Source organism: Hemitrygon akajei, chromosome 20 (assembly GCF_048418815.1).
Source record: "Hemitrygon akajei chromosome 20, sHemAka1.3, whole genome shotgun sequence".
NCBI lineage: Eukaryota > Metazoa > Chordata > Chondrichthyes > Myliobatiformes > Dasyatidae > Hemitrygon > Hemitrygon akajei.
Genome location: NC_133143.1, coordinates 7,458,763 through 7,472,354, shown reverse-complemented (window position 1 = coordinate 7,472,354; position 13,592 = coordinate 7,458,763). Strand labels below are relative to the sequence as shown.

At 45.0% G+C, this 13,592-nt stretch overlaps 1 protein-coding gene across 6 annotated transcripts in view; it reads left to right on the top strand.

Moving 5' to 3' along the window:
• The window catches only part of nphp3 (nephronophthisis 3), a 160,026-nt gene that overhangs the window by 33,216 nt on the left and 113,218 nt on the right, over nucleotides 1–13,592 (top strand). For 5 of the 6 annotated variants that reach the window (XM_073073004.1, XM_073073002.1, XM_073073003.1 and 2 more), the window contains one exon: nucleotides 7,918–8,068. The exons of the other annotated variant lie outside the window; for it this stretch is intronic. In XM_073073004.1, the coding sequence (XP_072929105.1) occupies nucleotides 7,918–8,068 (151 nt within the window). The remainder of the gene's footprint in view (nucleotides 1–7,917; nucleotides 8,069–13,592) is intronic. 6 annotated transcript variants of the gene reach the window in all.

Genomic DNA, 13,592 nt, shown 5'->3' with positions numbered 1-13,592 from the left:
GAGGCGGTCCCGCTCACCGACACATCTGCCGATTCCTGCGCCCGAGCACTGATCGCAACCTGGGTAGCACGCTTCGGGGTACCGGCCCACATTACCTCCGACAGAGGCGCCCAGTTCACCTCCAGCCTGTGGGGAATGCAGCTACACCACACTACTGCCTACCACCCACAGTCGAACGGACTAGTGGAACGCTTCCACCGTCACTTGAAGTCGGTTCTCATGGCCCGCCTGAGAGGACCTAACTGGGTGGACGAGCTTCCCTGGGTCCTGCTTGGAATTCGCACAGCGCCCAAAGAGGAGCTGCACGCCTCGTCGGCCGAGTTGGTGTACGGCGCACCCCTGGCCGTCCCGGGAGAGTTCATACCAGCCCCAAGGGGGCAAGAGGAAGAACCTGCAACAGTCCTGGACAGACTATGCGAAAGGCTCGGCAACCTGGCCCCCGTACCAACTTCACAGCACGGACGGACCCCGACCCATGTACCCAAAGACCTGCAGAACTGTAAGTTTGTGTTTGTACGAAGGGGCGGACACCGGGCACCGCTACAGTGGCCATTCTGGACATTGGGGGGAAAGAGGAGGTTTTCACGGTGGACCGACTCAAACCAACCCATGTGGACTTGGCGCAGCCGGTCGAGGTTCAGGCACCGCGACGCAGAGGCAGACCTCCCAAACAGAGGCTGATCCAGACTGTGGACATTGGGGGGTGTATCACCGGTTCTGGGGGGGGGGGGGGGGAATCATGTGGCGACCCACTTTCTGCACAGGCGAACCGGCTCACAAATAGCCAGCGCACGGGGAGAGACTTTAATAGTGTACCTCTGACGTCATTTCCACCCGGAGAGGGCGGGCGCTAGAGATTAAATGCCAGTGCCGCGAAGTTTGAATAAACTCAAAACGTGTCGTCTCTAGCTCTGTATGTAGTACATCGCTACAATGGCTTCTATAACAGGATAATGATCCTAAACACACCTCAAAATCCACAATGGACTACCTCAAGAGGCGCGAGCTGAAGGTTTTGCCATGGCCCTCATAGTCCCCCGACCTAAGCATCATCAAAAATCTGTGGATAGACCTCAAAAGAACAGTGCATGCAAGACGGCCCAAGAATCTCACAGAACTAAATGCCTCTTGCAAGAAAGAATGGGCAAAAATCCCCCAAACAAGAATTGAAAGACTTTTAGCTGGCTACAGAAAGCATTTACAAGCTGTGATACTTGCCAAAGGGGGTGTTACTAAGTACTGACCATGCAGGGTGACCAAACTTTTGCTTTGGGCCCTTTTCCTTTTTTGTTATTTTGAAAATGTGGAGGGCTAAGGCACCTGTGACCCCTGTTTCCATCCAAGGGGTCAGTGTGGACATGGTGGAGGATTACAAATACCTGGGGATACGAATTGACAATAAACTGGACTGGTCAAAGAACACTGAGGCTGTCTACAAGAAGGGGCAGAGCCATCCCTATTTCCTGAGGAGACTGAGGTCCTTTAACATCTGCCATACGATGCTGAGGATGTTTTACGAGTCTGTGGTGGCCAGTGCTATCAAGTTTGCTGTTGTGTGCTGGGGCAGCAGGCTGAGAGTAGCAGACACCAACAGAATCAACAAACTCATTCGTAAGGCCAGTGATGTTGTGGGGGTGGAACTGGACTCTCTGACGGTGGTGTCTGAAAAGAGGATGCTGTCCAAGTTGCATGCCATCTTGGACAATGTCTCCCATCCACTCCATAATGTACTGGTTAGGCACAGGAGTTCATTCAGCCAGAGACTCATTCCACCGAGATGTAACACTGAGCGACATAGGAAGTCATTCCTACCTGTGGCCATCAAACTTTACAACTCCTCCCTCGGAGTGTCAGACACCCTGAGCCAATAGACTGGTCCTGGACTTATTTACACTTGGCATGATTAACTTACTCTTATTTAATTATTTATGGTTTTATATTGCTATATTTCTTCACTATTCTTGGTGCGGCTGTAATGAAACCCAATTTCCCTCAGGATCAATAAAGTATGTCTGTCTGTAAAAGATGGAAACAAGAAAGTAATCTTGCTTAAAATATTAAAGAAATGTGTTATCTTTAACTTTATGCCTTTTGGAAATCAGGTCATCTTTTACTCGCTTAGCTATTCACAGTAACAGAGATTTTGACCAGGGATGCCCAAACTTTTGCATGCAACTGTATATATATATATATATGTGTGTGTGTGTGTGTGTGTGTGTGTGTGTGTGTGTGTGTGTGTGTGTGTGTGTGTGTGTGTGTGTGTGTGTGTGTGTGTGTGTGTGTGTGTGTGTGTGTGTGTGTGTGTGTGTGTGTGTGTGTGTGTGTGTGTGTGAGACACACTAATAGTTAGGGATATTGTCCATTGGGTAAACTGTACATGTTTGAATTCCTTACTTGGAAGATCAATCATGATTAACAATACAGTAGAGGTGTTAAAAGTCAATAGAAACTCATGATATTTTGACGTTAGTGAATAATTGTCTTTTCATAGGTGTGCGTGTTTTGCATCCTTTTGTTACGTTCTTATCTCTTCTGCAAATGAAGTGACTGCAGCCTCCTCCTGCTGTGCAGAGGGAAGCTATGCTCTTTAAAGACATTTCTTGCCTGAGCTGCCCGCATGCTGTTTGCAATATATAACCTTGTGTGGACATAATGGTGTTCTTGCCTTGCCCCAACTTCCACAGTAATAAACCTGATTTTAATTCTGAATTCTGCTTCATTCTCTACACGAGTTGTTTGACCTGAATATTACCAGCAGTTTCTGCTTTTATTTCACATGTTTCAAATGTCTGGCATTTCTTCATCTGTGAAAAGTTGTAATGAAAATGGGGAACAATAAACCAGTTGTTTAACAATAGCGGGGAAAAAACTGTAATCTATTAAGAAGTAACAGGGTATAGGAAGATAACAGGGTTGGAGAGAGTCAACATGGATATATAGGAGGAAAATCATCTTTGATAGAACAGTTGGAGCTTTTTGAGGCTGTAATTCAAGTTCACAAATTGATGTAGAATATTTTTAAATTTCTAGAAGGAGATCATTAAAAGTAGTGTGTTATTGAGAGTAATATACCTGTGTGGATTGATTAAAGGTAGAAAGTGTGTAGGAATAAAAAGCTTGTGTTGAAAGGCTGTGATCATAGCGTGTCACAGGGATTGTTACTGGACCTCATCTGTTGCCAGTCTGTGAGTGAATTGGATAATGGGATTAAATCTTGATGCAATTTGCTACTACGGAGAGTGTAAAATGGATGCAGGGGTTTCAAGGGACATGGACAGACTAACTGATTGGGAAAGGACATAGTAGGTGGAATATAGTGTTAGAAAATGTCAGGGTGTTCACTTTGGCTGAAAGAATGGAAAGGTAAGATGTGTGTGAAGTGGTGAGAAATAGAAAGATGTTAGTGTTTGGAAAGACCTTGGTTGACATGAATCATTCAAAGTTGAAGTATAGGTTCAGTAATTAGGAAGGTAGATAGTGCATTTATTGCATGAAGATAGGACTACAAAAGATATCTTACCACAACGATGTAGTGCCCTGGTAAGATCATATCTGGGATACTGTATTCAGGTCTCCCTTCCTAAAGAAAGATGCTTGTGATTGAGTTAATGAAATGAAGTTTTGTCATATTAGACAATAAACAATAGACAATAGGTGCAGAAGTAGACCATTTGGCCCTTCGAGCCTGCACCACCATTTTGAGATCATGGCTGATCAATTACTATCAATACCCGGTTCCTGCCTTGTCCCCATATCCCTTGATTCCCCTATCCATAAGATACCTAGCTAGCTCCTTCTTGAAAGCATCCAGAGAATTGGCCTCCACTGCCTTCCGAGGCAGTGCATTCCATACCCCCACAGCTCTCTGGGAGAAGAAGTTTTTCCTTAACTCTGTCCTAAATGACCTACCCCTTATTCTCAAACCATGCCCTCTGGTACTGGACTCTCCCAGCATCTGGAACATATTTCCTGCCTCTATCTTGTCCAATCCCTTAATAATCTTAAATTTTACAATCAGATCCCCTCTCAATCTCCTTAATTCCAGCGTGTACAAGCCCAGTCTCTCTAACCTCTCTGCGTAAGACAGTCCAGACATCCCAGGAATTAACCTCGTGAATCTACGCTGCACTTCCTCTACAGCCAGAATGTCCTTCCTTCACCCTGGAGACCAAAACTGTACACAATACTCCAGGTGTGGTCTCACCAGGGCTCTGTACAAATGCAAGAGGATTTCCTTGCTCTTGTACTCAATTCCCTTTGTAATAAAGGCCAACATTCTATTAGCCTTCTTCACTGCCTGCTGCACTTGCTCATTCACCTTCAGTGACTGATGAACAAGGACTCTGAGATCTCTTTGTATTTCTCCCTTACCCAACTCTATACCGTTCAGATAATAATCTGCCTTCCTGTTCTTACTCCCAAAGTGGATAACCTCACACTTATTCACATTAAACACCATCTGCCAAGTATCTGCCCACTCACCCACCCTATCCAAGTCACCCTGAATTCTCCTAACATCCTCATCACATGTCACACTGCCACCCAGCTTAGTATCATCAGCAAATTTGCTGATGTTATTTTCTATGCCTTCATCTAAATCGTTGATGTAAATGGTAAACAGCTGTGGTCCCAATACCGAGCCCTGTGGCACCCCACTAGTCACCACCTGCCATTCCGAGAAACACCCATTCACCGCTACCCTTTGCTTTCTATCTGCCAACCAGTTTTCTATCCATGTCAATATCTTCCCCCCAATGCCATGAGCTCTGATTTTACCCACCAATCTTCTATGTGGGACCTTATCAAATGCCTTCTGAAAATCGAGGTACACTACATCCACTGGATCTCCCCCGTCTAACTTCCTGGTTACATCCTCGAAAAACTCCAACAGATTAGTCAAGCATGATTTACCCTTGGTAAATCCATGCTGGCTCGGCCCAATCCTATCACTGCTATCTAGATATGCCACTATTTCATCCTTAATAATGGACTCTAGCATCTTTCCCACCACCGATGTCAGGCTGACAGGTCGATAGTTCTGTTTTCTCCCTCCCTCCTTTCTTAAAAAGTGTATCCAGGGTTCGTGGATTTGTGATTGAGAAACAGGGTGTATCTACGGAAAATAGCGCCTATGGCAAGCACTGAAATTGCGCCTCTGTTCAAACATCTGACACCCATCTTTTAGATAACTTTACCATAATATCACTCAAAAGTACAAGTCAAGCTCATTAATCTTTTAATTAACAAATTATGGCACTACGTGAAAATTATAACTGCACCTTCCTTTCACTGTTGCAAATTGGTCTATGATGTGATAAAAGTCAGATTTTTCAGTTTCTTCTCTTTCTACACTCAGCAGAGCAAGATCACAGAGTCTGCCTTGACCCATGGAGGCTGTCAAATACAAAAGTATTAGTTTTAACTTGCTGAATGATCTCTCACAGCTGGTGATGGAAACTGTGATGGTTAGTATTATCTGAATAGCAATGCGAAGATTGGGGAAGACACTCTCATCTCCATACTGAACAATAAATTCAAGAAGCTCTTCTGGTCTTGATAGTTTCATGCTGATCTGCCTTGATAGCAACATTCTGCAATCCAAAATTTCTTCATATAGCTGCTGTCCATTAACATCAGAGCTGTACAATTCGCCCAAATTTTCGCACTTCTTCTTTAGGTCATTACTGTCGGCGCCGTAACACAGTCCCTCGACATCGAGAAGGAGCCCAAACTTGGCGTCAGTGTCGTGCAAACGAGCGAACCTTTTGTTGATTTCTCTGTGAAGACAGTCGAGTGTTCCCTGCATGACACTTTCCATTTCCTCCTTGGCTATTAACCCAGCATCTCTCGAGTTCTCATCAGCCATTCGTTTCTTTTGTCTCTGATGTCTTTCAACTTCAATATTCCATTCTTGACAGAGACCGACTCCTCCTTTGAGTGATTCACTGACCAATACTTACCTTTCATCATAAAAATGACCTTGGAGGGCTTTCAAATCCAGGGCAGCATCGTGGAAGTTCATGCTAGGATCCTGCAGCCTCTTTTGAATACGGTCAATGCAAATGAGTATTTTGTTCCAAAATCCTAGCAAAATCAGAAAATCCTAGTGCTTCCCACCCATGATAATCAAAGACAGATCATACATCTGAAGAAATTTCTTTTTTCACTATCCGAGGATGGCTTGTCTGACTTTAACAGAAACTGCTCAGTGGTGCCGCCCTTCAAGTGGCACCCAGGGCACGTGCCATACCTGCCATACCTTAGATACACCACTGTTGAGAAGAGATAAACAGGTTCAGTCTGTAGTCTCAGGAGCTGAGAAGAATGAGAGGTGGCTTCTTTGAAATATACAGAATTCTTCTTTAGCTTGTGAGGAAAGGTATGGAGTTGATAATTCCTCTGGCTGGACCGTCTAATATCAACATCACATTCTCAAGATAAGTAGTCAGACACGCAAGATAGAGATGGAAGAAATTTATTCAGAGGGTGGTGAATATTGTGTTTTTTAACCCTGGGGTGGCTGTTATTGAAGAAACATTGAGGCAACAGAAAGATTTGTGTTAGTGCAGGAGAATGACAAGTTAAAAAAAATCAGTCATAGAGCGTTGCACCATAAAAATGGCCCTTTGGCTATTGACCATTGACCAGTATGTTCTTGCATGATGGGTGGGGATTACGTGCAAAATGGCCTACTCCTGCTTTTCTTTATTTCTCATGTCCATGTAATATTTGATATAGTGTAGTACTGTTTTTATTCATTCTCTACAATTATTTAAAGATGGGATTAAAACTGAAGATGCTGGAAATACTCAGCAGTTCTGGTCTCACCTGAGCAAAAAGAAACAATCAGGTCAGCATCAGAATCTAGCTTATCACTGACATATGTCATGAAATTTGTTGTTTCGTGGTAGAAGTAGTGTGCGATAGATGAAAATTGCTAAAATTTACAATAAGAAATTTCTAAAAAAAACTACATAAAGAAAACAAGGTAGTGAGGTACTGGTCATGGAAAGGGGAAGAATCTGTTCCTGAAATGTTGACAGTTTGTACTTGGGCTCCTGCAATACCTCCATGATGGTAGTAATGAGAAGGTGGCATGTCCTGGATGGTGAGGGTCTTTAATGATAGATGCTACCTTCTGAAAGATGTCCTCGATGGTAGGGAGGCTCATGTCTAAGTTGGAGCTGGCTGAGTTTACAACTTTCTGTAGCCTTTTTTGATTTTGTGCATTGTAGCCTTCATGTCAGGTAGTGATGCAACCAGTCAGAGTACATAAATAGAAATTTTCTAGAATCTCTTCAAATTCCATTGAAGTATAGCTGCTTGTGTGCATTCTTGATAATTGCATCAGTATGTTGAGCCCAGGATAGATTCTCTGAGATGTTAATGCTAGGAACTTGTTGCTGCTCACCCTTTCCACTGCTGAGCCCTCAATGAGGACTGGTGTGTATTCTCCAAACTTCCCCTTTCTGAAGTCCTCAATCAATTCCTTCATCTTAATGACATTGAGTGCAAGATTATTGATGTGGCCTCACTCAACCAGCCAATCTATCTCATTACTTGCTGTATTTCAAACATGCTTCTTCAAAATTGCATCATTTTTATTTGATTTTCACTTGAGTTGCTATTTTCTTCATTAAGCTTAGTGTGTTTAGCCATTGTGATATTTTAGAAACTCACTCATTATTTACTTTTTTAAAAGGAATTTAAAAATAAATAATGTAAGAGCATAACATAAGAATTAGGAGCAGGATATATTTATCTCACGAACTATTCCATCACCTTGATGATACTGTATATGGTGAAGTGTACATAAGCTATTCAGTTTTGAAGGCCAGGTATGATGGGGTAACGTTGGAGAACTACTCTATAACTTAAGTTTTTGATAGCTCTTGATGTGGTATTGTTTTGTTTCAGATTTTTAGAGAAACCAAAGAGAAAGAGATTCAAGACCTTTTACGAGCTAAACGTGATTTGGAAACCAAATTCCAGAGGCTACAGGCTCAGGGTATTCAGGTGTTTGATCCAGTAGACTCAGACTCAGATGACAACCATACTGATATCACAGGTAAAACCTGTCAAACATGTTTAATCCCAATTGGTCTACTCTCCTTTAACTGCTACTTAATGTGTGTTTAGGTTTAATGGTTGTTAGGAAATCTTTGTTGCACCTCTGCAAAATTGAATTCCTGGGAAACTGAGTGAAATTGATTCTATCTTCATTGCCTGAGTCCGAATTTATTACATAGCACTTCAGATGAGAGTGACCTTTGGCTGTAAAATGATTCTACCTGTCATCTGTTCCAGCAGCTACAGTCTTCTCAATGAGAGTGAGTCTTCCTTTTCTGTTTTGATAGATAAATATTCTGTTTTGCAAGAAATAGTAATAGGAGCCGGCTATTCAGCCCTTCTTGCCTTCTGTCTTTGCTAACCTTTTATATCATTGCTTCCTTCCTCTGCTAACTCTATATCCCTTGAAAGTACTGATCCCCACAGTCTTTGAGTAGAAAATTCCAAAGATGTGTGATGACTTTGTGAAGAATTTTTTCTCATCACAGCCATGAATGACTAAACTCTTATAATGAGATTATGACCCCATGTTCTAGACTCCCTAAACAAGAAAAGCATCTTCACTTCATCAATCCACAGAAGCTCTAAGAACCTCGGGAAGATCACTTCTTATTCTTCTCGATTCTGCTTAATTAATCGTTATTAAGATGGCGCCAGTATCTGGCTACTCTGCATGTGCTCTCCTGAGCAAACTGCCCTCTACGCTATCCTATACCCGAGAAACCCTTCTAAACCTCCAATTTGCTACATTTAGCAAGATCAACAACACCCTGGCGAAGCTACTGACCCAGCTGGAGGTCACCGACGCGCCAGAATTGCTTCATCAACTCCAGACCACATCTGGACCTGATCATCGAGGCCTGGTCCGAGGTCCACCACGTTCCCGGAGATCCGCAGCCTGCTACCGTGTTGGAGCACCTGGAGACACGGCCCATTCCGACCAGCACCTCTCCGAAGCAGACGACCACACAGAAGTGATGTTGGAGACCTCAAGGTACCCCAGACACTTCCCCGGAGTGACCACCGTAGAGCTCCATTGGTGGCCATCCACAGCTGCCGGAAGTGAGGCCTCCGCTGCCGACCTCGGAAATCGAGCCCGGGGCTCGGCTGGAGCAACCGTGACTCAGTTCACGGAGTTGTTTCAGCCGGCAGCCCGGCCCTCCGGGATTAAGTGTCGGCTTTGGGGCCTGACCCGATTGACAGCCTGGGCTCCCGGCTGCTGGAAGTGGCAGCAGAGCCTCCCCCATCACTCGGCCCGACCTGGAGCGTCCGATGACGTGACCCGCTGATCGATCCCTGCGGGACGCGTCCACCAACCTCAAAGAGCTGCCAACAACACACTGCATCGATGGAAACCTAGAAAGATGCACTATTTACCGAGGAAGCGTGGGAAAAGAGCTGGGCTGCTGGCCAGATTGAAGCGGAGGAGCTTTAGGGTCCCTCTGCCCACCAGCCTACTAGCTAATGTGCAAGCCATAGAGAACAAGGAGGATGATCTTAAAGGGAGACTCACCTACAGCAGGGAGATGCAGAACTGCTGTGTATTCTGTTTCACAGAGACCTGGCTCTCCCCTGCCACCCCCCACTGTGCCATCCGACCAGAGGGATTTTCGATCCATCGGATGGACCGCATGGCTTCTTCGGGCAAGACGAAGGGAGGTGGTGTCTGCCGACTGATCAACACTGCGTGGTGCTCGGACACAGTGGCACTGACAAGCTCCTGCAGTCCGGACCTGGAACATCTGTCGGTGAAGTGTCATCCCTATTATCTGCCACAGAAATTCACCTCGGTAATACTGACAGTGGTCTACATTCCCCCCCAGGCGGACGTGGAGTGTGCTGTGAATACACTGTATGCCAACATCAGTGGACTTGAGATCAGGTATCCGGAGGCTTTGCTCGTTACAGCCGGGGACCTTAACCAGGCCAACCTCGGAAAAGCACTGCCAAAGTTATACCAACATGTCTCCTGCTCCACTAGAGGCCCGAGTATACTGGACCACTGCTACACAGCAGTCAAGGATGTCTACCGTTCCGTCCAACGACCTCACTTCGGAAAATCAGACCATCAGGCCGTACTCCTCCTCCCGGCTTACAAACAGAAACTGAAGCGGGAGGTCATGGTGTCAGAAGTGGTGTCGCATTGGACACAGGAAACGGATGAGGTCCTCTGTGACTGCTTTGAATCAGTGGACTGGTTAGTATTCAAGCACTCGGCAGCTAACCTCGATGAGTATGCCTCAGCTGTCACGGACTTTATCTGGAAATGCACAGAGGACTGTGTGTCTCGCAAGACGATCCGGGTATTCCCTAACCGGAAACATTGGATGAATTATGAGGTCCAGTCCCTTTTGAAGGCTAGAGCTGCAGCTTTTATGTCCGGAGATACCAGTTGCTACACGGAATCCAGGCGTGAACTCCAGAAAGCCATTAAGGGCGCCAAGAGGCAATATCGAGCCAAGTTGGAAGCCCAAGCTAACCAGAGGGATGCCAGTAGACTATGGCAGGGTCTAAATGAGATCACTAGGTGCAAGGAAAAGGCTGGGAATATCAATAACTGTAGCGCTTCTCTTCCTGATGAACTTAACGTATTCTACGCAAGATTCAAACAGAAGAGGAGCGTCCCGCCCCCTCTGGATGAACCGGACCTGGTGGCATCAAGATTCATCGTCACCGAGGAAGACGTTAGAAGAGTCTTCCTGAAGATAAATCCAAGGAAGGTGACGGGCCCAGATGGCGTCCCGGGATGGGTTCTCCGGGCTTGTGCAAGCGAGCTAGCTGGAGTGTTTACTGACATCTTCAACTGCTCCCTGCTTCAGTCTAAGATCCCCTCATGTTTTAAGAAGGCAACGATAATCCCAGTGCCGAAGAAAAGCAAGGTGGCATGCCTGAATGACTATCGACCTGTGGCTCTGACATCAATTGCTATGAAGTGCTTTGAGCGATTGGTTATGGCACACATAACCTACTGGTCAACCTCGACGCTTTGCAATTTGCCTACCGGAGCAACAGGTCAACGGCAGATGGCATCTCTCTGGCACTACATTCCTCCTTAGAACACCTGGAGAATAAAAACGTATATGTAAGGTTCCTTTTCATTGACTACAGCTCTGCCTTTTAATACCATCATTCCAAATAAACTGATTCCTAAGCTCCGGAACCTGGGTCTTAGCACTCAGATCTGCAGCTGGATCTTCAACTTCCTCACAGACAGGACCCAGGCTGTAAAAATAGGGGACAAGCTCTCCTCGACAATCACTCTGAGCACCGGTGCCCCACAAGACGGTGTACTCAGCCCCCTGCTGTACTCACTGTACACCCATGATTGTGTAGCCAAGTTTCCATCGAACTCAATATATAGGTTTGCCGATGACACCACGATTGTGGGCCATATCTTGGGTAATGATGAGTCTGAGTACAGAGAGGAAATTAAGAACCTGGTGGCATGTTACAAAGACAATAACCTATCCCTCAACGACAGCAAGATGAAGGACGTTGACTTCAGAAAGAGTAGAGGACCGCACGACTCCATCTACATCGGTGGTGTGCAGGTGGAACAGGTCAAAAGCTTTAAGTTCCTCGGGGTGAATGTTCTTCGTTGCTGCTGCTGTGAGGTCCGGGTCTCTGCTGAGAAGAACAGGCCCCCAGTCCTCGGGGTCGTGTTGCCGATGGCCGTTAGCGGGGGCGCCTTAATACGCTCGGCAGAGGATGGTGCTCGGAGCAGCTGTGCCATAGGGGATGGTAAGAGGCTCGGAGGTTCGACGGACTCGGAGTCCGCTGTGGTTGGAGCACTTTCACTGTGTGCTGCGTCTGTGAGTCTGGGTTCGACGGAGCTTTCATTGTGTGCTGAGTCGGGCGGCGCCGTGGAAGTCCATAGCGGGGGTATTCCCTTCTGCCACCTGCGTGGGATGATGAGTCTATCGGGACCCTGAGGACTTGTGGAAACTGTGTGGTGGCTTCTTTTGAACTTAATAGTCTTTTAACATCTTTGGACTATTTTTACTGTGCCCATGGTCTGTATTTTTTTTTATCAATTATGCTATTGTTTGCACTGTTGTGACTATATGTAGCAACTATGTGGTTTTGTGCAGGTCTCGTAGCTTTAGTTTTTGGTCTTGTTTTGTCTGGTGTGATTGGAGCTTCTTTCTGGGGAACGTGCTAAGATGGTAGCGCGATATTAATACGCAGCAGCCTCTCCGGAGATTGCCAAACGTTATGTGGATTTTTTGGTGTAGTCTGTTTTGTCATGTGCTTTTGTGATATCATTCTAGAGGAACGTTGTCTCATTTTTTAACTGCATTGCATTTGTGGTTTCTAAATGACAATAAACTGAATCTGAATCTGAAATGACCTGACTTGGTCTAACCAAGCAGAGTCCACTGCCAAGAAGGCCCACCAGCGCCTTTACTTCCTGAGAAAGCTGAAGAAATTTGGCCTGTCCCCTAAAACCCTCACTAATTTTTATAGATGCACCGTAAAAAGCATTCTTCTAGGGTGCATCACAACCTGGTATGGAAGTTGTCCTGTCCAAGACCGGAAGAAGCTGCAGAAGATCGTGAACACAGCCCAGCACATCACACAAACCAATCTTCCATCCTTGGACTCACTTTACACCGCATGCTGTTGGAGCAGTGCTGCCAGGATAATCAAGGACACGACTCACCCAGCCAACACACATTTTGTCCCTTTTCCCTCTGGGAGAAGGTTCAGGAGCTTGAAGATTCATATGGCCAGATTTGGGAATAGCTTTTTCCAACTGTGATAAGACTGCTGAACGGATCCTGACCCAGATCTGGGCCGTATCTTCCAAATATCTGGACTTGGCTTGCACTACCTCACTTTCCCTTTTCTATTTTCTAATTATGATTTATAATTTAAAATTTTATTATATTTACTTTGTACTTCAGGGAGCGCGAAGCGCAGAATCAAATATCGCTGTGATGACTGTACGCTCTAGTAACAATTGTTTGGTGATGATAAAGTAAAAGTAATTTGCCTTCACAGGACTAAGTTCCCCATTTGAGGAATCGATCTGGTGAACCCTGTTCATTGGGAGTGTATCATTTGTTGGGTGGAGAATTTAGGCTTGCGTGTATTATGCCAAGTTCAGTCTCATGAAGCCCCGTACAATAGCTGTAAAGTATCTTTACTTGCATATTTTAATCTTCTTGTAATAAAGCTTTTCTAAGAGCTGCTGTACCTCTATCAGTTTCCAGTGGATCAACCATTTTCATGTGATTGTCATTCTTTTCAATCTCCCACTATTTAAAAGAATTTCTGCCTTTTCACATTAATTGCCATTTCTTTATTTCTCCACATAAAGTCTTCTATATTAGTAAGAGGCCAAAGATTACTTATTTATTTTCCCTTTTACATACCTATAGAAGCTGCTATAGTCAGGCTTTATGTTTCTCTCTAAATTTTCCAATGTTCTACTTTCCCTTCCATTGTGAATGGTCCTTCTTTGCTGAATTTTGAAATTTTCCATCCTCAGAATTACTACTGTATGAGCACATTCTTTT